The following is a 23998-nucleotide window of genomic DNA, read 5'->3' on the forward strand; positions in this document are numbered from 1 at the left end:
GCCCTTTAACATGTCCATGTTCATCTGCATTCACTCTTTCTGTGCATACTATATTAAAAAAATTTTTTTTAATTGCGGGTTCCAAGGCTACTAAACCAGGTATTTCAATTCAATAGGTTAGGATGAGGATGGCCCCAAGATAAGTAAATATCTGTAAAGTTCTCATGGTGGTTCTGATAAAAGTAATCTGAAGACCACACTTCAAGTAGATATTATTTCTGTGGGTTTGAACTCTCCGGTATTTGCAACTTGACATTATCAAAAGAGCTACAACATGATTAAAGGAGGCAACTTATAATAAATAAACACACAACTCTTTCAATTCCAGAAATCATCGCTTTACTATACAAAAAACCCTAAACATTTACAAAAGAAAATCAAAAGAGGTTGAATTTTTAAACCACTTGGGAAAATTACACAAGAGTCTGATGAACAAACAACATCAAAAAACGTCTCCGTACCGTGTCAGTACCACCCAGAGAAATCCAGTTAACCATTATCCTATAGGTTGAAGTGTTTAGTACCTGAAAGTCAACCCAGTGCCCTCTTGGTTTATCGTTTGCCTATGAGAATATAAAACCCTGGCATCTTTACACAACATGAAATTGTTGCCCATGAACTTTATAGGAATAAAACTTTGTTAAAAGAAATAAAATATTAAAAAGATGACATAGCTCAGCTGCCAGTTGATATTAAGATGCATTAAGTTACAACAGTCAGTTCAAGCAACATTTTAATAATTTTAGATATAGTGACTCTAGTGTGCTGATATTCCAAGCAACCTTGCTACAGCATAGTTTTACATATATACAAATCATGTTATTGTATATACACATCAAGAAATTACTCCAGTCATCTCAGTGGTAGTGCCTAGTTTTTAAGCAGAAATTTTCCTTTGGCTTCTTGTTCACAGTAAGGCCATAGGCAGCCATTTCTTTCCAAGCGTTCACTGAATTCAAGATTCAGTTTCTGTTTTCCTCATGGAATGATGAGCAGTATCGAGGATCTGAACTGATAGTGTCTTTGGTAGAACCTTTCAAGCATTAGCTACACTTTTGTTCTCTGTGCTTCTACAAGGCTGTATGACCCTGTCATGTTGGCTTTTCTAGCAAAGTAAATAATCATTCCAATGGCAGTTAATATTAAGGCGGATGCACAATAGAGCACGAGAAATTCAGGAGAAAAATAGTCCTTGTTACTTTCTCTTCCTGGAAAATAACAAAATGGATGCAATTAATGTCTGGTATAAAAAGAAATTTTTTAATAATAACGGTCACAAGTTTTATTTTAATAGTACCACTAGTTCTCTGAAGAAAAGTGAATTAAATCAGTGATAAGAACCAACAGGACTCCAATGCACATTTCTCTGAATTAATCAGATAATCAGTTAGCAGTTGCTATGGTCATAATGAGTCTAAAGATGACAGCTGCTGACTTTCACAAACTTGGATTCACATAGATGCAGGTCCAATAACAGGATGGAAGGAAGGGTGCAACTTTTTAGGGCTCATTTAGAAGAGTAAGAATGGGACAAGAGTGTTTGCTTTGGGAAATAAAAGTATGTACTAAAGAACTAGGACTCTGATTATTAATGAATTAAAATAACTAACCAATTCTCCAAGAAAGGTCTTGAAATACCTACAGTGCAACCATTATAGTCAAACATCATGTACGAGATAATAAGAGAAAGAATTCTTGCTGATGGTTTTCTTAGAAATATATAGAAAATTTTATATCTTGTATCTCTGAAGTAGGGCATCTCAATATACATTATTCTTCTTCAGCATTTATATCATTTCTTGACAATATGAAGTTCTCTGGATAGCTTTATATTTTTGCTTAAGTGTTACTTCCTCAAAGAGGCATTCTCTGACCTGCATTACCACCAGCCTAAATTAGGAATCTTAACATACAGGAGGAGAAGGGGGCAATAGAGTATGAGATGGTTGGATGGCATCACCAACTCAATGGACATGAGTTTGAGCAGGCTCCAGGAGCTGGTGAAGACATGGAAGCCTGGCGTGCTGCAGACCATGGGGTCGCAAAGAGTCAGACACAAGTAAGTGACTGGACAACAACAATGCATTTTTTCCCCCGTATGCTTTTATAACCCACTACATTTTCCCTCCATAGCCCTCATCACAGCTTATATTTAAACATTTGTGTGTTTGATTATCTATTAATTTTTGCTCCCTCCTTCAGACTGAATTACATAAGGGCATGTATCTAGTTTCTTTTGATCCACCACTCAATAACTAGTAACTGGCTCACTGCTTGGAGTAACTTGCACCCAATAAATATCTTTTTTTCCCCCAATAAATATCTTTTGAATAGCAATGTATATTGTTTTCTTTCTACATCCTGTCATTGTCATTTAGTTATAAATTGAGTTCATAAAGTAATAGTGTCACAAAACTTTTAAATTAGTACTCTTTCTACTACACTAAAAATCATCTGACAGTTACAATAGTACTTAACATTTTAACCTTATAAGCACATCTGAAGAAGACAGCATGGTATTTACTGGCGATTCATCTCTATTTATATTTATGTTTTCACAGCACAGTATGGCCTCATAAATAGTAAGTTTCTTCAAGAGGCTTCTATATTGTTTCTGTTCTAGAAGAAATGAATGATTTGACATTGATAATCACTGCTTTATTTCTAGAGGTTTCTAACCACCAGATGTCAACCAAGAAGAAAAGAATCACTGGGGTCAGATGAAAGGAAGCTGACTTTTGAATTACTGACGTTAAAAAAAACTTCATCATAAACATAATGATAATTACCCTATTTTTCTACTTTTCCTTACTAGAGTAGAACTAAGAGTATGAGAGTAATATTTTAATGACGTATTCATTATCATAATTATGCTTAGGCATCAGTATTGATGACATGGTAGGCAATGGTATTTCTGATCCAATTGTTTTCAATTTAATAAGTATTATACTGTCTTTTGCCTTTGGTTTTTCCCCTAGGCATCTGCAGTAAAGTACATTTTTGCTGCTGAGTTTGTTACCAGGGCAACCTTCAAATATAGTTTTCTATTAACTGTATCAATACTAAAAATTCTAAAGACTCCCAAACATTTCTATCATTGAAATACATTCGAGCAAATGTATTTCTAAAGCAAAACAAACCAAAATTAGTTTAAAATCTCAGCTAAATGCAAAGGATGACTAGTTCAAAATTCCCAGGAAAACGTCAAATTTTTGTTTCCATTCATTTGTAGTTAGTTGAAACCATATTTAGTTTGGGGGTTCTAGCTGAGTGCCCGGGAGAAGGCAATGGCACCCCACTCCAGTACTCTTGCCTGGAAAATCCCATGGATGAAGGAGCCTGGTAGGCTGCAGTCTATGGCGTCGCTAGGAGTTGGACACGACTGAGCGACTTCACTTTCACTTTTCACTTTCATGCATTGGAGAAGGAAATGGCAACCCACTCCAGTGTTCTTGCCTGGAGAATCCCGGGGACGGGGGAGCCTGGTGGGCTGCCATCTCTGGGGTCGCACAGAGTCGGACATGACTGAAGCGACTTAGCAGTAGTAGCAGCTGAGTGCCCACGATGTGCTTTAATTGTTCATTTAAGTAATGAGTGAAAAATAGCAAATATGTAAAGTTATCAACTTAATAAAGCAATTAGAAAAGACAACAATGTATGAGAAAGTTAAAAAGAAGAGAAGAAGCTTTGATATGTCTTTAAAAGAGAATCATTGACTACAAAAAGAATTATAAAAATGTTAGGAACCCAAGTCCCTGGAACTAGGCTTAATTAAAGGTAGTCTGGAGACATCAAGGATTAAATAGGAATAGATGAATTTCAACCTACTCATAACTGAGATCTCAATCATCCAGAAATCTGGACGCATTGATTATATATACCCCTGTGTCATTTTGAGTGACATGATCCAAGGGATATTGTTGTGTTTCGAGGAGGTATTGTGAAGAAAACATGGTAAAGCTTATAATCTTGAGAGATTTGATGAGATGAGTAAAATTTGAACCCATTTTCTGACCCAGGTTTAAATTCTCTTTACATTGATACTTGTTGTCTCTGGGAGTCCAGTGCCAAAGGCTCTTAAGAGTTGTATTTGTTTACAATCACGTTTGTTTCAAGTTTGGCTTCCAGTACACAGTGGGAGCTGCTTACCACTCAAGGCGTGGAAGACTGAGCAATAAACGCTGACACTTGCTACTTCCACTAATAAGATCAACAGATTCTACTGTGAGTTCACAGATGGATTGAAATTAAGCTGGCCCCTGAAATTCCTCTGCTGGGGCCGTTGCCCCCTCCCTCCCTTTCTCCATCAGAATACAGCAGGATGGACAAGGAGCTTAGATATTCTAAGGAAATAATTTTGTAGTCTAGAGACACCTTTACATTGTTCAGCATTAAGATCATCATTCTCAAATCCAGAAAAGAGTCAATCTGGAAAATATGCAGTCACTTCTTGTTCAGAGAGTGATACTGTCTTCCGGTAGGAAGGAAATGGGTCTAGATAAACCTTTCTTTTTCCATGTGCCAATTCTACTTCTTTAGTTTCCCTATAACTCCCAAAGAAAGGTTTTGAAAATACATTTAAACACGCAAGATATGCAGGACCTCAGAGACCAATGATAAATTGTCAGTGTTTCAAATAGCAAATGGGAATTCTACACTGATGTATGATAAATGTCAGCATCCTGGCTAAACTCCTTGGGACACAACACCTGTACACGATTATTTTAGGAAACACTAAGAAATAACCATAATTGACATGGAATTCAGTTTCATTTTGCCAACTCATTCATCTAACCCTTGAAATTCTTTACAATCCACCAAGCTTCAGACCTGTTATAAAAATAACAAGAAACAAAAAAACCCAAACTAACCTTTAACATCAAGTGTTAGGCTTCTTAGCTGTGAGCCAACTTCATTTTTAGATTCACATTGGTATACTCCCGCATCCTCTAACTGAGCCCTGTGGATGGTATATGCACCACCTGTAGACTTTAGCACTATGTAGCCAGTCTCTGCTTTTTTCTTCAGAATTATCAAAGTTGGGGGAACATTCCCACATATACAGGAGATAATGACAGTGTCTCCTTCTTTGACCCTCTCAGAGGGAAAAGCTGTAAGTTGTATATCTTTTGGAGCAACTGTGGAAAGAATTTAAAGATACCTCTGATTGAATGAAATAGAAACAAATTCCGTATTAATTTAATGACAGTAACAATAGCTGTCAAGGTAGTATTTGTGCTTACTGTTTGCATTAAATATTTAGAGGGACAATTAAAGAAGTCAAACATTTACTGGATTCTTATAAATGATCATATTTTTAATAAAAGAAGACATCTCATGCTTCTCTCATGTCGCTTATACAAGGGTGCCAAACCCTCAGGCCATGGACTGGGACCAATCTGTGGCTTATTAGGAACCCAGTCACAAGCAGGAAGTGAGCAGCAGACAAGTGGCGCTTCATCCATATTTATACTCCCGCCCCATGGCTAGCATTACCACCTGAGCTCCACCTCCTGTCAGATCAGTGGCAACATGAGAGTCTCATAGAAGAATGAACCCTTCTGCACTTGAATCACGCTGAAATGAGCCCCCTCCCCAACCCATGGAAAAACTGTCTTCCACAAAACCAGTCCCTGGTGCCAAAAAGTCTGGGGACTGCAGCCTTAATGTAATTCTTACCCAACCTTAGCCAACGAATGGGTGTTTAAAAACAGTTGGAGATTTCAAATGTGGAAAATAACATTTTTTTTTGGTCACTAAGTTATGCAACTATTTCTTAAAATATAAAAGGCTTCTGAGTTTTGAGCTAGATCATTCCAGATCAAGAAATTAAGCTGTGCAGAGATGACTCTTATAATCCTTAACACACCAGTTGTTATCTTGGGCTTAGCATCTGACATAAAACATCTCTGTTAATATGTAACCTGTGGAGGGAGGTACCACATCACCATTGTATAAGTGAGGTTCCCATTAAGATTATTTGCTTTGTGACTTGATACTCTTTCCTCAACCAAATCTACATCCTAAGAGCTTTCTTTATGGTAGTGCATTGTTTTTCCAAGTTTCTTCCTTTCCTTTAAAATACAAATAATTATTGTAACAAGGTAACAAGACAGTCACTAACACCTTAGTGGAAATAATACCAAGGGATAAGAGAGGAACTGACAGCCCTAGTGAAGAAGAGGACCTCGAACCCCAAAAGGGAAGATATGAGGGAAATCCAAACTGACCACTTCATGACTTTGCCCAAAACTGCCTAGAGCTTCAACCTGTCAACTAGATATTATTTTGTTCTCAGTTTTGCCTCTCCATCCTGCAAAGAATAGGTCTGGATCTCCTAACTTAATCCATCCTAGTGATTCTGTGCCATTAAATTTATGAATCAGAGTGAAAGGTCAGTGCTGCTCAATCTCTGAATTTATAAAAGATTTAAGTGCCTTCTTAGGCTTCTAAGCAAATCCTAGCAGTCATCTTATGAGATTACCATGAGGAATTTAACCCAGTTAGATAAGGTGATTTTGTATGCTAGGTGCTAAGTCACTTCAGTCATGTCTGACTCTTTGCAACCCTATGGAGCATAGCTCGCCTGGCTCTCCTGTCCATGGGATTCTCCAGACAAGAATACTGGAGTGGGTTGCCATGCCCTCCTCCAGGGAATCTTCCTGATCCAGGGATCGAACCCACCTCTTACATCTAACTCGCATTGACAGGCAGATTCTTTAACACTAGTGCCACCTGGGCCCTAAGTAATTCCAAAATATGTTTGTACATCTTCCTATCCTTTTTTCAACACCATAATCAGTGCCTCATAAGTGTAACTGGAACTATTGGCACAGTTCCTAGAGCTAGCCTTCCACTTGAGGTTGAAAGAATTTTAAGAAAAAGATGGTAATAATAACCCTGTGTACAAGACAGCAAAAGAGACACTGATGTGTAGATCAGTCTTATGAACTCTGTGGGAGAGGCAGAGGGTGGGGAGATTTGGGAGAATAGCATTGAAACATGTATAATATCATGTATGAAACGAGTCGCCAGTCCAGGTTCGATGCACGATACTGGATGCTTGGGGCTGGTGCACTGGGACGACCCAGAGGGAGGGTATGGGGAGGGAGGAGGGAGGAGGGTTCAGGATGGGGAACACAGGTATACCTGTGGCAGATTCATTTCGATATTTGGCAAAACTAATACAATATTGTAAAGTTTAAAAATAAAATTAAAAAAAAAAGGTAAGTGACTTGGAATGGTTCATGAAGAAGTACTATTCCAGATTTCCACGCAGAGCTCTTCAAAACGTTCAGTGCATTTTGTTTTAGAAAATTTGTTTTAAAAGGCGTTTACTCAAAACCAGTAACACAACCAAAATAAGACTAGCACTAATAACTCATTTAATCACTTTAGCTCACCTTGGATAATTAAGTTGACTTCTTTTCTGCTTATTCCAGCCTGGTTAATGCCTTCACAGACATAAATGCCAGAATCTTCCATTTTTGTAGACATGAAGCTGAGAGTTGCATTCTCAGAAATAGGCTGTAGATCCCCATTACTTAGCTGCCTGCTCCACAAGATTTTGGGAGCTGGAAGGCCATTGCTAGAGCATGTCATATTCACAGAACTACCTTCCTCCAGGGTGGAGGAGGGACTGACCAAGATGGTTGTATCCCTGGGAGCAACTGAAAAGGTAAAAGACACTTGTTAGCTGGGCTGTTTATACCCCAAGTTCCAAAGAGTTTTTATCAGTGTTGCAAAATTGGCTATGTATTTGTGGATTAGAACAGTTTATAAACCCTGATAAGTTTACCAAAGGAGTTTTCTGCCCTCATTTACTTTAGCAGATACAAAATGATTGTTTTTGTTGTTTAGTCCCTAAGTCATGTCTGATTCTTTGTGACCCCATGAACTGTAGCTTGCCAGGCTTCTCTGTTTATGGGATTTCCCAAGCAAGAACACTGACGTGGGTTGCCATTTCCTCCCCTGAAGATCTTCCCAACCCAAGGATTGAATCCAGTCTCCTGCATTAGCAGACAGATTCTTTACCACTCACCCACCATGGAAGCCCTATACAGAATGATCCAGAGTAGAATATGAACATATCATGGATATTTTCTAATGGAAATAAATTCTATAGAAACATTCTTGTTGTCAAAAATGGATGGTCAATGATAGTGTGTATTGACATTTATAGTACATTAAACATGAACATGAACTATGTAAATCGCCTATGAAAAGGTGGACTCTATTTGTCCACCTCTTGAATCTAGGCTGTCCTTGTGACTAACTTTGACCAATGTACCCTGGAAGAAGCAACTCTGTAGGACTTTCAAGCCTAGGCCCAAGAAGCCACCTTCATTTTCACTCTCTTGAAGCCCTGCACTCTGGTGACTAAATCTATGCTACCTCTCTTCATATGAAGAAAGGAAGGTCCAGGAACTCCCAGAGAAGGCTCAGGCTTGTAGTGAGGCTACCTGAGACCATCCCCCACTGAACTTCCAACAGACTGAAAATGAATATGTGAGTTCATCTGATATCATATTGAATAAACTGCTCATCTGACCTCTTCCCAAACTGCCAGCTTAGAATCACAAGCAAATAAACAGTTGTTTTAAGTTTGAGGGTTTTTTTTTTAATATAAAATCATTATTTTGTAGTTTCTTTTCAATTATTTCATTTCACAATGTTTTTAACTAACTATGAACTTCATGTTAACTATTACCTGGCAAACATGATAAAAAAAAAAATTCACATTAAATTGTGAATGCATCACACATGTACTTACCATTAACATAAAGTATCTGTGTACTCTGCCTTTGTTTGGGTTCAAATTCCATTTCATCAATAGGTAACTGAGCCAGACAAACAAGAACATTTCCAGTATCTTCAACGGTGGGGATGAAGGTCATCTCTAAACTCTTGGTCTCTAGGGCTTTCTTACTTACATCTTCCAAAAAGATTTTATTCATCATAATACTCTCCCCTTTAAACAATTCAATCTCCAGCCGGTCAGAAGGATACACATTAGGAACCTTGCAGCTTACAGTGACTGGGTTTCCATTCACTAATGGACCACTCATTTCAATTTCTGGATCGCTAGGGAAGGCTGCAAATATCAAGCAAAATATGAGGTTTATACGTGACACTAGAAGAAAAACAAACTAATCTTTATTAAGTGCAAAGTTTTCAAAATGAAGGTTTTAATTCACCTGGGATAAAATGATTACTAATAGATGCATCACACCATTAAATATAAATATTTATGATATCAAATATAAATACTGCTGGAAACAAAAAATACCTAGCACATCAAATCATTGAGAAATAAATATACTTCTTACTCTTCTCTCCTTAGTAATACAGTCTTGCTGACAGCTAAGGACTAGTCTTTTCAAAGGACATATCAGCTTCCACCATCTTACTTAGTATACATATATTTTAAACATTTTAAATATTTTCCATGATGTATTGGACGTTTATTATGTGCTAGTCCCTTAATATTCATTATCTCAGTCTTCAAAACAGCGTAAGCTAATGGGTATTAACTTATTTAAAAGCTAGAAAAACACACAGAGAATGCATTTGATAGCTAGGGAGACATTAAACTTATAAAGGCTAAGAGTCTGCCATTTGACATCATACCTAGTAAGTCACCCAGCTGAGATCAGAATTTCTATTTCCTTGAGCTCAGAGCCCAGGCTTGGGTTCACAGAGCCGTGCAGTTTAGACATTTTTATTTTGAATGGCCAGGTTTAGGCAGAAAGTTTTAAAATGTTTCTTGAATAACACTTGTAGTTCAGAAAAAAATATAAGAGATTCAGATTCTAAGTAATATTTATAACATCTCAATACAAATCAACAAAAGTGAGATGAGAACAGTTATCAAAAGCAATGCTAAAATTTTTTTCTCCTGAAGCAAAATGTTGTCAAGTGACAGATTCTCTAATGTTTCCATGTGACCATAAGGCTTCACTGCTGGTTCTCATTGCTGTTGGGAGTGTGCCTGCATCAGCAGCTCCTGGACTCTTGGTAATAAGATAAAGCCATAAATTAACCTGTCTTTTGAGAGATTCAAATCCCTTTACAGACATACTCTAACTCATTTTGAGCAAAATCCTGAGGGGTAACACAAGTTTGGGCAGGATTTCTGGAGGAAAATATCCACAATTGTTCTCTTGGATTCTTCTGAATAAAAAAAAAAAAAAAGGCAGAATGTGTGTGCTGTGCTTAGTCGCTCAGTCATGTCTGACACTAAGTAACCCCATGGGCTATGTAGACCCCCAGGCTCCTCTGTTCATGGAATTCTCCAGACTGGAATACTGCAGTGTGTTGCCATTTCCTCTTGCAAATGATCTTCCTGACCCAGGGATCGAACTCGCATTTCCTGCATTGCAGGTAGATTCTTTACCATCTGAGCCACCAGGGAACTTTCTGATCACTTTGTGTATCTTGTCCTCATTCATTATAAACTGAGGAATTCCAGCAATGTCAATTCATAGAGATTTTAAGCTCTACGATTTTGTTAAGGTGACAGGAATAGCAAGAAGTGTAGTATACGTATGTGGTATAAATCAATACTCAAATCCAGTGCAATCCTTTGCTTCTTTTTTCACCTGAGCTGCTGTGCTGACCATCCCCGGTGATCATTCTAACTCCCAGGTTTTCTCCTGCTCCCCATTGCCTCAGGTCTCCATCCTGCCAATCAGCTTTCAAATGTGCCTTCAAAACAGTAGGTTTGGGCCTCACCCTCCAATTCAAATAATTCATCATCCCACCCCATTATGTGAATAGGCACTGTTTTTACTCTTTGCAGACAACCATCTCTGTACACACCATGTATAACCAGAGTAGGGTGGGTAGCAGGGGACACGCAGTATGTTCAAGTCCATGATGAGAGAGTATAGACAAGACACAAACTAAGGATCAGGGATGCTGGATTCATATGCAATATACACATCAAAGTTGCATCAAAAACCTTGGTTTGGAGATTTGAGAACCATTCCCAATGTTAAATTCCCTTCCTAAACACAAAGGTCTTGTTGTGTATCACAGATTTGCATTCCGCTTCTTCCAATGGAACCGGGAACAACAACAACAACAAAAATAGTAAACAGTTTTGAAATCTACTTACAGTAGAGCTCCACCTGGATTCCCTTTTCCAGTTTCTTTTGCCCACATATCACAGTGCACAGGTAAAAATGTTCGTTCTCAAAACTCACAGGGCTCAGTGTCAACGTGGACTTGGAGCCCTCCCTCCTCACCTTCCCATTCAGAGGGCTGTCTATCTGGGTTCTCCAAGAGAAAGATGGGGACTCGCAGTCCCTGACATCACAGGTCAACACGACTGAGTCGCCAACCTGAGCAGCAATCTGGGGTCCAGGAGAGATCTCAACAGTAAACATTTTCTCTGGTGGGAAGAAAAGAACAAGACAAAAATAAAATTCTTTCACCGAAGTTCAATGTACAGTCTTTTTTCCCTTCTTTTTATCTAACATCTGTGCCAAGAATATACTATTCCTTTCCACATTGGGACTATCAGGAAGGGAACCACATCTTTTAAGAACAAACATACAGGATGCTGTGATTCATTCATTCAACAGAATGAACAGGGATAAAAATGTGTCAAGACAGAGATTGGCACCTTTTCATAACAAAAATTCATTCTCCACTCAATGTGTTTATCATATTCTTATAACTGTGGGACAATAGCTCAAAAATATAAGGTTCCAGTGTGTCAAGCACTGCTTAAACCACTTCACATATATGAAAATTATCTCATTTAATCCACACAACTTCAGGATCTGGTATCCTTGCTTCTTCTCCTTGACTCTCAGTGTCTCATTCTACTTTTCCTTATTTTCCTTCCCTTCCTCCTTTTCCTTCTCCTCCCCTTTCTTCTTGAGGAACAATAACACCACCCAACCTGCAAGTGGCAAAATTAGGACTTGAAGCCAGGTGAGTCTGATTTAAAATCCCAGCTTCTCACTTAAACAACTAAATCAAAATATCCTCAAGTGGAGATAAAACCAAATCTAAGGAAAGTACTGAAAAAAAGCTATATAAATATGGCTTCTGACTAGAAACATTACCTGTAACAGACCAGTATTTAGAGCTTCTGTATCAACAGAATATAGTTGTAACATGAAAGTCACACAGAATCACACTGAAAACACATACTGAAATCCCATTATCAGTATGAAATCAGTATGATTTCAGAATCACACTGAAAAGTCAAAATCTAAGCATTAAAGTGGTATGCAAGCCACCTCTTAAATTTGCTTAATACAACATAAAAATACTTTACAATTATTTCAATGGCTGAAATGCCAGGGCAAACTCCTAAGTCTGAAATATCTAGCAAAGTTCTTTGACTGCCAATGCAATCCCCGCGGAGCACCCCAGCTGCTTTAGGATGACTACTGTCTAGGGAGAAAAATAATTTTAAATCTTGACTCTATTCCCCTAGCAAAAGTGGGAGTGGTTGGGCACCTCTTAAAGTGACAGAGACTCCACAGAAAACTCACTAAAACTTGCCCTTGTAAATAGCCGGCTAGAGATAGAAAAAAGAAATCACAGCATATACATAATCCAAAGGCACTACATTTTGAAGGGTTCTCATCCATGCCAGAAGATTTTTTTCAGTTTGATTTGTCTAACATGGTCATTATGGTATCTTCCAAAGAATGCTTCCCTCAAATTACCATAACAAACTGACATGCTATCAGATTTTTGAAGGAGAAAGTTCATTCAGAACAATAACCAGTGTTTCTGAATTCCTTATATGCTAATGTGAGAATGGAGAACATAAAGATCTACTTCCTGCCTGTGAACAGTCTCAGATTGTATTTTACAGTGGCTGCATATGTTACCATGTAAATGCATGACTCCTGAAAGAGTAACTCTGAGATAGAAAAAAATGTTAGTCGCTCAGTTGTGTCCAACTCTTCGTGACCCCATGGACTATAGCCTTGCATGCTCCTCTGTCCACAGAATTCTCCAGGCAAGAATACTGGAGTGGGTAGCCATTCCCTTCTCCACTTCTCCAGAAGATCTTCCAGGTCTAAGATAACTGAAGTTCAATTCTCTCTTCAGCACTTAAGTTGCTAATGTCCTGTGATGCAAAATGAAAAGCCTAATCCCAGGACACGTTTCCTTTTCACATTGAAATGGGATACAGCTAATCATAGGGTAGAGTTATTCCAGATGAAAGATTAGCTTTACATGCTTTTATCAGTGTAATGTTTTTCCTGGTTTCTTGAGAAGTGCTGACCTAAAAGCCAACGGGTTCCTCTTTTGAGAGAGTTTGATTTGTATCTTTTTAGCCATGTAAGTTCAAATTTCATGTTTTCATATTTTAAAAGTATGTTTTTAATTTATGTTCACAAGTTATTCATTCAGTATCTACTGGGCACCTCTACATGGCAGGTACTTGTAAAACACACACACACACACCAGTCCCTAACTTTAAGGAGTTTCCAGTTTAATGGAAAGACACACTTACATAAGGATTGGCTCTTACTAAAAATATTTAAATTATCTATTTATACATCTGCCAATCTCTAGATTATAAGTTCCTCTAAGGTAATCACTGTAACTTTTTATGTCTGTACCCCCGGGACCAAGCACAATTCTTCAATTCTTGGACAAGGCACCTTAATTAATGTATGTTAAACTGAACAACCTAGGGCCAGACATCCTGGAATGTGGAGTCCAGTGGGCCTTAGAAAGCATCACTATGAACAAAGCTAGTGGAGGTGATGGAATTCCAGTTGAGCTATTTCAAATCCTGAAAGAAGATGCTGTGAAAGTGCTGCACTCAATATGCCAGCACATTTGGAAAACTCAGCAGTGGCCACAGGACTGGAAAAGGTCAGTTTTCATTCCAATCCCAAAGAAAGGCAATGCCAAAGAATGCTCAAACTACCACACAATTGCACTCATCTCACATGCTAGTAAAGTAATGCTCAAAATTCTCCAAGCCAGGCTTCAGCAATACATGAACTGTGAACTTCCAGATGTTCAAGCTGATTTTAGAAAAGGCAGAGGAACCAGAGGTCAAATTGCCAACACCCACTGGATCATGGAAAAAGCAAGAGAGTTCCAGAAAAACATCAATTTCTGCTTTATTGACTATGCCAAAGCCTTTGACTGTGTGGATCACAATAAACTGGAAAATTCTGAAAGAGATGGGAATACCAGACCACCTGACCTGCCTCTTGAGAAACCTATAGGTAGGTCAGGAAGCAACAGTTAGAACTGGACAACAGACTGGTTCCAAATAGGAAAAGGAGTACGTCAAGGCTGTATATTGTCACCCTGCTTATTTAACTTATATGCAGAGTACATCATGAGAAACGCTGGACTGGAAGAAGCACAAGGTGGAATCAAGATTGCCAGGAGAAATATCAATAACCTCAGATATGCAGATGGTACCACCCTTATGGCAGAAAGTGAAGAGGAACTCAAAAGCCTCTTGATGAAAATAAAAGAGGAGAGTGAAAAAGTTGGCTTATAGCTCAACATTCAGGAAACTAAGATCATGGCATCTGGTCCCACCACTTCATGGGAAATAGATGGGGAAACAGTGGAAACAGCGTCAGACTTTATTTTGGGGGGCTCCAAAATCACTGCAGATGGTGATTTCAGCCATGAAATTAAAAGACGTTTGCTTCTTGGAAGGAAAGTTATGATCAACCTAGATAGCATATTCAAAAGCAGAGACATTACTTTGCCAACAAAGGTCCATCTAGTCCAGGCTATGGTTTTTCCTGTGGTCATGTATGGATGTGAGAGTTGGACTGTGAAGAAAGCTGAGCGCCGAAGAATTGATGCTTTTGAACTGTGGTGTTGGAGAAGACTCTTGAGAGTCCCTTGGACTGCAAGGAGATCCAACCAGTCCATTCTGAAGGAGATCAGCCCTGGGATTTCTTTGGAAGGAATGATGCTAAAGCTGAAACTCCAGTACTTTGGCCACCTCATGGGAAGAGTTGACTCATTGGAAAAGCCTCTGATGCTGCGGGGGATTGGAGGCAGGAGGAGAAGGGGAAGACAGAGGATGAGATGGCTGGATGGCATCATCGACTGAATGGACATGAGTTTGGGTGAACTCCGGGAGTTGGTGATGGACAGGGAGGCCTGGCGTGCTGCAGTTCATGGGGTCGCAAAGAGTCAGACACAATTGAGCGGCTGAACTGAACTGAAGTGAACTGAAGCTGAACAAAAGCACACACAAGTTCATAAGAAGTATTGAATGTACATGAAGGGATAAAAAACTAGCTGTGCCTAACACAAACTGGAATTGGGAGGCTGACATGAGCTTGATCTTGAAGGATGGATAAAACTTTGCCAGGTAAGGAAAGAAAGGACATTTGAAGCAGAAGTTATAGCATAAACAGACACAGTCACCCACAAAGATGCAAAGGTCATTTCTGACCAGATTCTGAAGAGTTCTATGCAACTATTTTAAGAAATGTGAGTTTTAATTTATATGCAATTAGGGTCAAATTGAAGTCATATAAAACATGCAGTCTTCTTGTTCAAGTAGATAACTCTGATAGGAGAAGGCAATGGCAACCCACTCCAAGTACTCTTGCCTGGAAACTCCCATGGATGCAGGAGCCTGGTGGGCTCCAGTCCATGGATTCGATAAGAGTCGGACACGACTGAGCGACTTCACTTTCACTTTTGACTTTCATGCATTGGAGAAGGAAATGGCAACCCACTCCAGTGTTCTTGCCTGGAGAATCCCAGGGATGGGGAGCCTATGAGGTCACACAGAGTCGGACACAACTGAAGCAACTTAACAGCAGCAGCAACAGCAGTACAAGGCATTATGTTGGGGGACAGAATGGTAGTAGGAGAACCATTTAAAAACAATTAGCCATAGTTAAAAAATCATGGAGTTTGGAGGTTAAACGGGTCTATGTTAAAATCACAGTAAATGCCACGAATGAGTTATGTGATGTGGCAAATTGGAACTATTCTGAGCCTGAGCTTATTCACTTCATAAGGTTGTGGCAAAACCTAAAGCGGTAACATTTATAAAGTAGCAAGGAAACTCCTGGCAAGTATTAGATGTACAATAAATAAGAGTCATTATTAATCTCTGTGAGACACTATTCTCTCATTGCTAAAATGAATACAAAGTACTTACTCCTTAGTCATTCTTAAAGATCACAGGAAACATGTAAAGTGCCTGGAATATAGCTGATGGTCAGTAAAGGTTATTTAGGAATATCTTTCAGGAGCCCATGGTGGCTCAGACGGTAAAGCGTCTGTCTACAATGCAGGAGACCTGGGTTCCATCCCTGTGTCGGGAAGATCCGCTGGAGAAGGAAATGGCAATCCACTCCAGTACTATTGCCTGGAAAATCCCATGGACAGAGGAGCCTGGTAGGCTACAGTCAGCTCCTCTATCCATGGGGTCGCAAAGAGTCGGACACGACTGAGTGACTTTCACTTTCCTTTCAGGAGCCCAAATGAGAGATGATGAAGTAAAGCTATGGCAAGAGGTTTGAAGAATAGAGGTCAGATTCTAAGAGGGATCATTTTGAAGTAGAACCAACAGGTTTTGATGATATGGAATAGGAACACGAACTTCAGAGTAAACAGCATATATCCATAATACATAGCTCAAATATTGGAAGTGACAAGGGAAGAGGACTAGACATGGGAAACTGAGAATACTAATATACAAGGGGCAGAAGGAAGAGAGAAAGCCAAGGGCTGAGGCAATGAAAGAATGATGAGAAATGAAAAGGAACCAACACAGCAGAACCGAGGAAGCTCTGGCAGAAAAGGTTTCATCCAAAAAGCATGAGCAAGGTGAGTATATAATTGTGCTACAGTACAGAACAGACAAATGGATCATCATAAAACATAATGAGGGTTTCCCCGGTGGCTCAGACGGTAAAGAGTCTGCCTGCAGTGTGGGAGACCCGGTTCAATTCCTGGGTTGGGAAAATCCCCTGGAAAAGGAAAGGGCAACCCATTCCAGTATCCTTGTCAGGAAAACTCCATGGATGGAGGAGCCTGGCAGGCCACAGTCCATAGAGTCACAAAGAGTTGGACATGACTGAGCGACTTCACGCACTCTCTCAAAACATAATGAAGTATTTCTGGCACTGAAGCTATTTCACTATTGCTTAAATCTGAATGACAGCACCCTTTTCAATTGTTGCTTACCTTGAACAGTTAATTTCACCTCTTTTCTGTCTTTCCCAACAGGGTTATTTCCTTCACACACATAAATCCCAGAATCTTCTGCCCTCATGGAAATTAAAGTGAGAGTTGCATTCTCAGAAAGGAGCTGTCGGTTCCCATTGTCTAATTTCTTGCTCCAGAGAATCCGTGGAGCTGGTAAACCTGCACTGGTACACGTCATCGTCACGGAGTCGCCTTCCTGCAGCCTTGTGGAGGGATTCACGGATATAGCCGTGTCTTTGGGGGAGACTGAGAAGGCAGGGCACAGTATTAGTCATTGCTAGGCAGCATAATGGTCCCACAGGGCGACTGTAAATACTCTCATGGACTGTATTTACAGCTTTCTCAATCTGACAAACTTACTCTGCCAAACTAGTATAAGAATTGCTGAGTCATGAAAATTGGTCAATCCAGTTTCTGACTGATTTGATGGAGTTACTTTTTTTGATGGTTGGTGTTTTCAGATGGCCATAGACACTCAGAAATTAAGAAAAACCCTTAGAATTATGTGATTCAATCTCCCAGGTAAGGTACAAATTCCAGCTCAGCTTCCTCGCCAAATGTTCACGCAAGACAGCTTCAGTACTTCTGGGGCACAAGGCAGTCCACGGCCTTATAGGAAATATTGTCCATGTGATTTTTGGACAGCTCTGATTGTTAGAACGTTTTCCCTCTATTGAGCTGAAATCTTTCTCTTTGTAACTAACTTCTATACACCGGTCATAGTTCAGTCCTCTATTGCTAAAGAATAATCCAAATTTCACTTCTACATGACAGCCATTCAGATACTTAATTATAGCTCTCATTCCCAAGTTTTATGTTCCTAGGAAAAATATCTCCTATTTCTGACTATTCTTCTCAAAGCATTGATAAAATTCTTTCCATCGCATTCTGTCTCAGGTGAACATGTTGTAGAAGGCAATGCTCCTTTTAACTATGGTGTCTAGAGAAGACCAGGGCATTTTAGTCTAGAAAGAGCACAGTGAGTCACTCCTACACGACTTTGGGATGACAAGACTGCCTCAAATCCCCCAGCCATCTCCGAGAGAATGGAGACAATCAAATCTCATCTCCTCTCTCCCACCCCATGCACATGTGTCCAGGTGTGCACACACATATACACTCACACACAAAGTGCTCTTGTAGAACTTCTATACCTTGATATTTCAATGCATGATATAAAAGTTTACAAAACATAATTTAAAAAATTTTATCACTTGAGCCTATTATTTCTCACTACCCAATCAAGTGGTGGTGATTTAATCAAGTAGGGTCCGACTCTTGTGATCCCATGGGCTATAGCCCACTAGTCTCCTCAGTCCATGGGATTTTCCAGGCAAGAGTACTGGAGTGGGTTGCCATTCCCTTCCCCATGGGATCTTCCCAATCCAGGGATAGAACACTGGTCTCCTGCATTGCAGGAAGATTCTTTACCAACTGAGCCACCAGGGAAGCTTCCCAATCAGGTGGTATTATTATTATTCCCCTTTGATAGACTGAGAAATTAAGTGAAGCAAAATCACAATTAATGAAGCCATCCATACCTTAAGTTCAACTTTCTCAACCTTAATTCAGTGTGCTTTTTATTGCAGTTGACAAGAATTATGCTCTCAGTGAATCAAAATGGTATAAAAACTACAAACATGTTTCTTCTTGACTATAGCTACTCAGTTTATTGCTGTGTACCTCCAAGAGTATATTCCCATAGACAGACACAAGTACTTACTGTAGACTTCCAGTTCTTTTGTAGTTTTCCTTACTTTGGGTGGAGAATCATCATCATAAATGTGTAATGTAGCTTGACAAACAAGAGCTGTCCCAATATCCTCATCAGTAGGCGAGAAGGTCACGTCCAAGCTCTTTGTTTCCTGGGCCTTTTTTTCTGAAGGCTCCAGAAAGTCCTGTACTTTCATGGGATGGTTGCCTTTCAACAACTCTATCTCCAGCCTTTCAAATGGGTAAACATCAGGCACTGAACACGTGACTGTGACTGGCTTCCCGACCTCTGCGGGGCTACTCAAATGAATCTCTGGACCCTTAGAGAAAGCTGAAAAAGTCAAATGAGTACATGCATGTGGATTTTTTGTTCATATTGTGTAAAGTCCCTTACGGGAGTTGGTGATGGACAGGGAGGCCTGGCGTGCTGCGATTCACGGGGTCGCAAAGAGTCAGACATGACTGAGCAACTGAACTGAACTGAACTGAATCTGAGTCTAATATTTTTGTGAATACAATCTTAATACAGCAGAATGAATTGTTTAAATAGCCTTTCATGGTTTGGGGTGCATTCAAAATCAGAACAATCTGTTAGAGAGTTCTTCAGTTCTTCTGATTCTTCATGTACAAAGGGTTGCATGTTGCTAAAGTAAAAGGAGGGAGAAGAAACTTATGTTTATTGAATACTGATACATGCCCATCCTTGTGCTATTCATTTAACATTGATGACTTTATTTGATACTCACAACAACCCTAAGAAATAGGTACCGCATTTCGTAGATATGAAAGCATAGACTCAGCATATTTGCATAACTTTCCTAAGGTCACACAGCTAGTAATGGTGAAGCTGGGATTTAAACTCAAGATTTTTATTATTCCATATGACTACTGGGACTTTCATTGTGTTTATATCACAGTCTTTTATTTTGGTCAGGGTAGATATATTTCATCTTACAGATAAGGAACCTGAAGCTTAGAATAGCATTGCAAAGAATAATTATTAGGTAAGACATGCTAAGAAATGAAAAGAGCAGCTCAAATAATTGGCTTTGAACAGGCATTCATCCACCAGAGACGTACACCTGGGCAATCTTGAAGTTATGGGAAGGCAGATTTGCCTCCCAAACGCCTGACTCAACATCTAACTAATATCCCACTTGAAATTTTTAATGCCAAGGAAAGCACTAGTTCAGTGAGCCATTGCTTTCTTCACAAGGCTGCTTTCCGTTGCAAACCGCCATGATGATAACATATTGGCTTGATTCAAGACTGTGAAATAAGAAGAATACAAAGGTCCCAACTCTAAAAAATACTATAATCAAATGTGGAATGGAGACAGGACTGTTAAATATAATGAAAGACAGACACTCTTGAAGAAAAAAAAAGAACAAATGAAACTTCAGGCAAGATAACTAAAGCCAGAATGGCCTTCATTTTCATTTTTAAATCTTCAACTGTTTGGTTCCTGCAAGGAGAGGCAAAGGAAGTGGCAAAAATTTGTTATTTGAAGAAACAGTACTTTTCATTTTTCCACCAATAATTTTGTTCCTTGTATTCTGAAAGAGATGTGCCTATAATCCACATAGTTTGCTGTCAGATAATGTAAGAACTGCTACTTTCCCCTGTATTTACATAAGGGAGCCTTTCATGGACCTCAGAAAGCTTCGCAGACATAAACTCTGCATGTACAACCAGCATAATTGAAAGCAGCTGGCCAAGCACAGTTTCTTGAGAAGCATTAGCTACATAAGGGATTATTGAAGAATCAGTTAAGGTTATTGGACCAAGTTGAGCTCCACTATAGCAAAAGAAAAGCAAAATAATTAGAAAAGATAATCAAATAAGATCTTCCTAAAGAGATGACGATCAAGGATTCCGGTTTTCTGGCAGAAGCAGTAACCAGAATGCAAGTGATGTATTTCAGGTTATTTTTTCACTCCTTTTTGCTAACTTTCTTGCTGGATTGAGAATGGACTGAAATACATTTTGGTAGGCTAGTAAACACAGGCTATTCATTCACATTCACTAGGCAAATCGAGTTCATTTTCCAAATACCCTTAAAGTTAAGCTGTTGAGCATTAAGAGTTAATTGCACCGAACAAAAACAAAAGTAAAACCTTCTAAATTTATCTCTGTCGAAGTCAAATGAGTGAAAAGTTTACAGATATTTTTCTTCTGTCTAAGGGGGAAGCTTTTGTACCAAAGCCCAGTATTAAATTATATACCTCCTCCTTAAACTTTAAACTAATTTTAAGTACCAAATTGCATAAGAATAAATAGAAAATCCCTGAAGTATGGAATTCATAAGTCATTTGGACATATGGACAAGTAAACATGCAAGAAACCAATTGAATTAAACACACACACACACAAATAAAATAAAAAGAACCTTAGAGAACTTCACTTTATGGCTAAGAAAACTGAAGCCTAGAGAAGTTGAACCTCACCCGTGGTCACCATATTCGTGGCAGAGTTGGAAACAAAAGCCAAGATTTGGGTCTCTAGTCTGGTGGTAGATTCAGCTGTCTTCTGGATTTCTTGCTGCCCTATGTCCCCTAGCCAAGAATCTGGACATGAGTATCTTTTTCTTTTTTTCTTTTAAAATTATCCTTTTAGAAAATTTATTTTAAAGCAAAATGGAGAGAAAATCAAATATCGACTGAAGTACTTACAGTAGATCTCCACTTGGATTGCTTTCTCCAGCTTCGCAGCCCCGCAAATCACTGTGCACAGGTACTGGTGTTCATCCTTGAAACTAACAGGATCCATGATCAGCGTGGATGTGGTCCCTTCATTTCTCACCTTCCCATTCAGTGGACTGTCCATCTGAGTTCTCCAAGACAATGATGGAGACTCACAGCCTGTTGCGCTACAAGTCAGTGAAACAGAGTCACCAATCTGAGCAAAAATCTTGGATTCATCTGGGAACATGTCAACTTTGATAGCTTGAGCTGTGAAGGCAAAAAGAGAAAAACAAGCTTACCACTGGTCTGTTTAGTATTCTACTCCATCTTCTCTGTTCTAGTATAACACTCAGATCTGACTGCTCTCTTTCCTAAACTGCTTCTAAGTAACGCAAGGCAGCTCAGGAGTCACTGCCAAAAGAAGTTGTTAAAATCATCTTTGCTTCTGAGAATTCTCATTTCTGACCTTGATGCCCATATATTAGTTGTTTTGTCACTTGCCAAGTTTTATCTCATTATCAAGCGTAGGAAACTAAAGAGACAGTCCTTCCTAGAAACAGAATCCAATTACTCACACAACATTTAAAAAATTCAAAAAACAACAACTTTGCTGCTCTAACTATGACAATATAATGGTACATATTAATAGCAGTAGTCAGTAGCACACTAAAAGTTAGGCTAAATTAAGTTTTTCGATTCTTTAAAAATCCAGGGCTACCCTGGTGGCTCAGATAGTAAAGAACCCACCTGAAATGCAGGAGAGTTTGATTCCTGGGTTGGGAAAAGCCCCTGGAGGAGGGCATGGCAACCCACTCCAGTATTCTTGCCTGGAGAAACTCCATGGACAGAGAAACCTGGTGGGCTACAGTCCATGGGGTTGCAAAGGGTTGGACATGAATGACGAAGTATGCACATTGCCCTTCTTTATTATCATAACAAGGTGAAGTCAAAGTCAGGGCTACAATGGAATGCTAGCATTTGGAGCAAATCAAGGAGAAGAACTTACAAACTACAAACACCATCCAAAGTATATTTGAGACTCCAAAGATCACAAACATCTTCTTAGGCATTTACACTGCTGTTCTTATGAGAAAATAATGATTCCAAAACGCTTCTTTCTGTTCCTCTTGAAGCTTCCTGGGAAGAATCTTGAGCTCTTAAAGCCGGTGAGGGTCGGTGAGGAATGAAATAGAAAGTCGGCTCTTTATATAGGGTCTTGTTGCACAGATGCAGAAGCAGAGGAAAATCCCCTCAAGGGGAAACCTGAAACAGAGCCAGAAAAAAAGTTTAACTGACACCCAGCCAAGTCCGCATTAACCCCTTCCGTGGCACTCAGTACTGAAACTGCTCTGTCCATCATAGAGAAAGAAAACACTTCCAAGGCTAAAAATTAAAACTTTTCCTTGCTTTTCATTGCAAAAGGATATTTTTGCATGAAGCTAATGTTTGTTTCAGAATGAGATTTTCTGAATCCAACTGGAGAGAAGAGAGACAGAGAAAGAGTAAATTACACTCTAGTTCTTGAAGTGGCTGAACAAGCACTATGTCATGTGAACTGATTTTTCTCCATTATGAAGATATGTTTGCAATTCAAAAACAGAGACTATATTTTCTCTTGCAAGAAAAAGGAAAAGATGCTTTCTGTTGATGAATTATTTTTAAAAAGGGAGACAGCGTAGCTTCTGAGTTTCATATATTTTATTCACAAAATAGTTTTTTAGGCAGCAAAAATCAAGTTTCTGAAATGATTTTCTTGAGTAGAGAATAATGGAATGCTATCAAAGGAGGATAAATATTTTCTTCTTTTGTTTTAGAAAAGTTATTAATTCTCAATTCAGTTGCTGGATAATTGAAAGTCTTACATGCAGACTCATATGCAACTGATGGAATTCCTCTGAAGTGTTAAATCTCTTAGAATGTGAGACTTAACTACAAAAGCTTAAAACATGAAAAATAATTTGTTCCTCTTATATGAGATGAGGACAACAATTTTATGCTCTTTATTTCCCCTCTAAGGAAATGACTTTTTAAAAGGTATTTTTAAATAGCTGTTTTTGCCTTGCACACGTGTACTTCAGTCTTTGCATAACACCTGCCCATCATAAAGAAACCAGAACGGCCACTTCCTTGCGATATACATGTGCAGGTCTTTCTCCCCCGTGGATCATCAGTTCCTACCATGGTCTCAGATCAGTTCTTGTTCATCATTGTATCTACTTCTGCCTTCCCAAAGTCTAATGCATGTTTTAACACTTAGCGGGTACCAAAGAAGTGTAACCATAAGTAGTTTAAATTAAAATTTAATTTGGAAAAGAAACTTCCAAAATGTTAGCAATAATATGTAACTACTGCATGAGAAAAAATGTTGGATTCTAAAAAAAAAAAATTCCAAAGCTCACAGACTCCAA

The 23998-nt window shown here is 39.0% G+C and overlaps 1 protein-coding gene across 2 annotated transcripts; it reads right to left on the reverse strand.

Annotated features, from left to right (window-relative positions):
- Positions 1–316: 316 nt before the first annotated feature.
- On the reverse strand, positions 317–22768 carry LOC534578 (vascular cell adhesion molecule 1-like). 2 transcript variants are annotated; one of them, NM_001101158.1, is made up of 9 exons: positions 22597–22768; positions 21579–21857; positions 18917–19237; positions 17173–17439; positions 11120–11395; positions 8774–9094; positions 7404–7670; positions 4872–5138; positions 317–1208 (listed from the first exon to the last, which is right to left on the reverse strand). In NM_001101158.1, exons 1-9 carry the CDS (start codon positions 22658–22660, stop codon positions 1048–1050), a joined length of 2223 nt encoding a protein of 740 aa, NP_001094628.1. In that variant the 5' UTR covers positions 22661–22768; the 3' UTR covers positions 317–1047. The 2 variants fall into 2 exon arrangements, with proteins under 2 accessions (NP_001094628.1, XP_059740686.1); XM_059884703.1 differs by lacking the exon at positions 4872–5138 and having other exon boundaries at positions 323–1208.
- Positions 22769–23998: the final 1230 nt, after the last annotated feature.

This window comes from Bos taurus, chromosome 3 (assembly GCF_002263795.3).
Source record: "Bos taurus isolate L1 Dominette 01449 registration number 42190680 breed Hereford chromosome 3, ARS-UCD2.0, whole genome shotgun sequence".
Lineage (NCBI taxonomy): Eukaryota > Metazoa > Chordata > Mammalia > Artiodactyla > Bovidae > Bos > Bos taurus.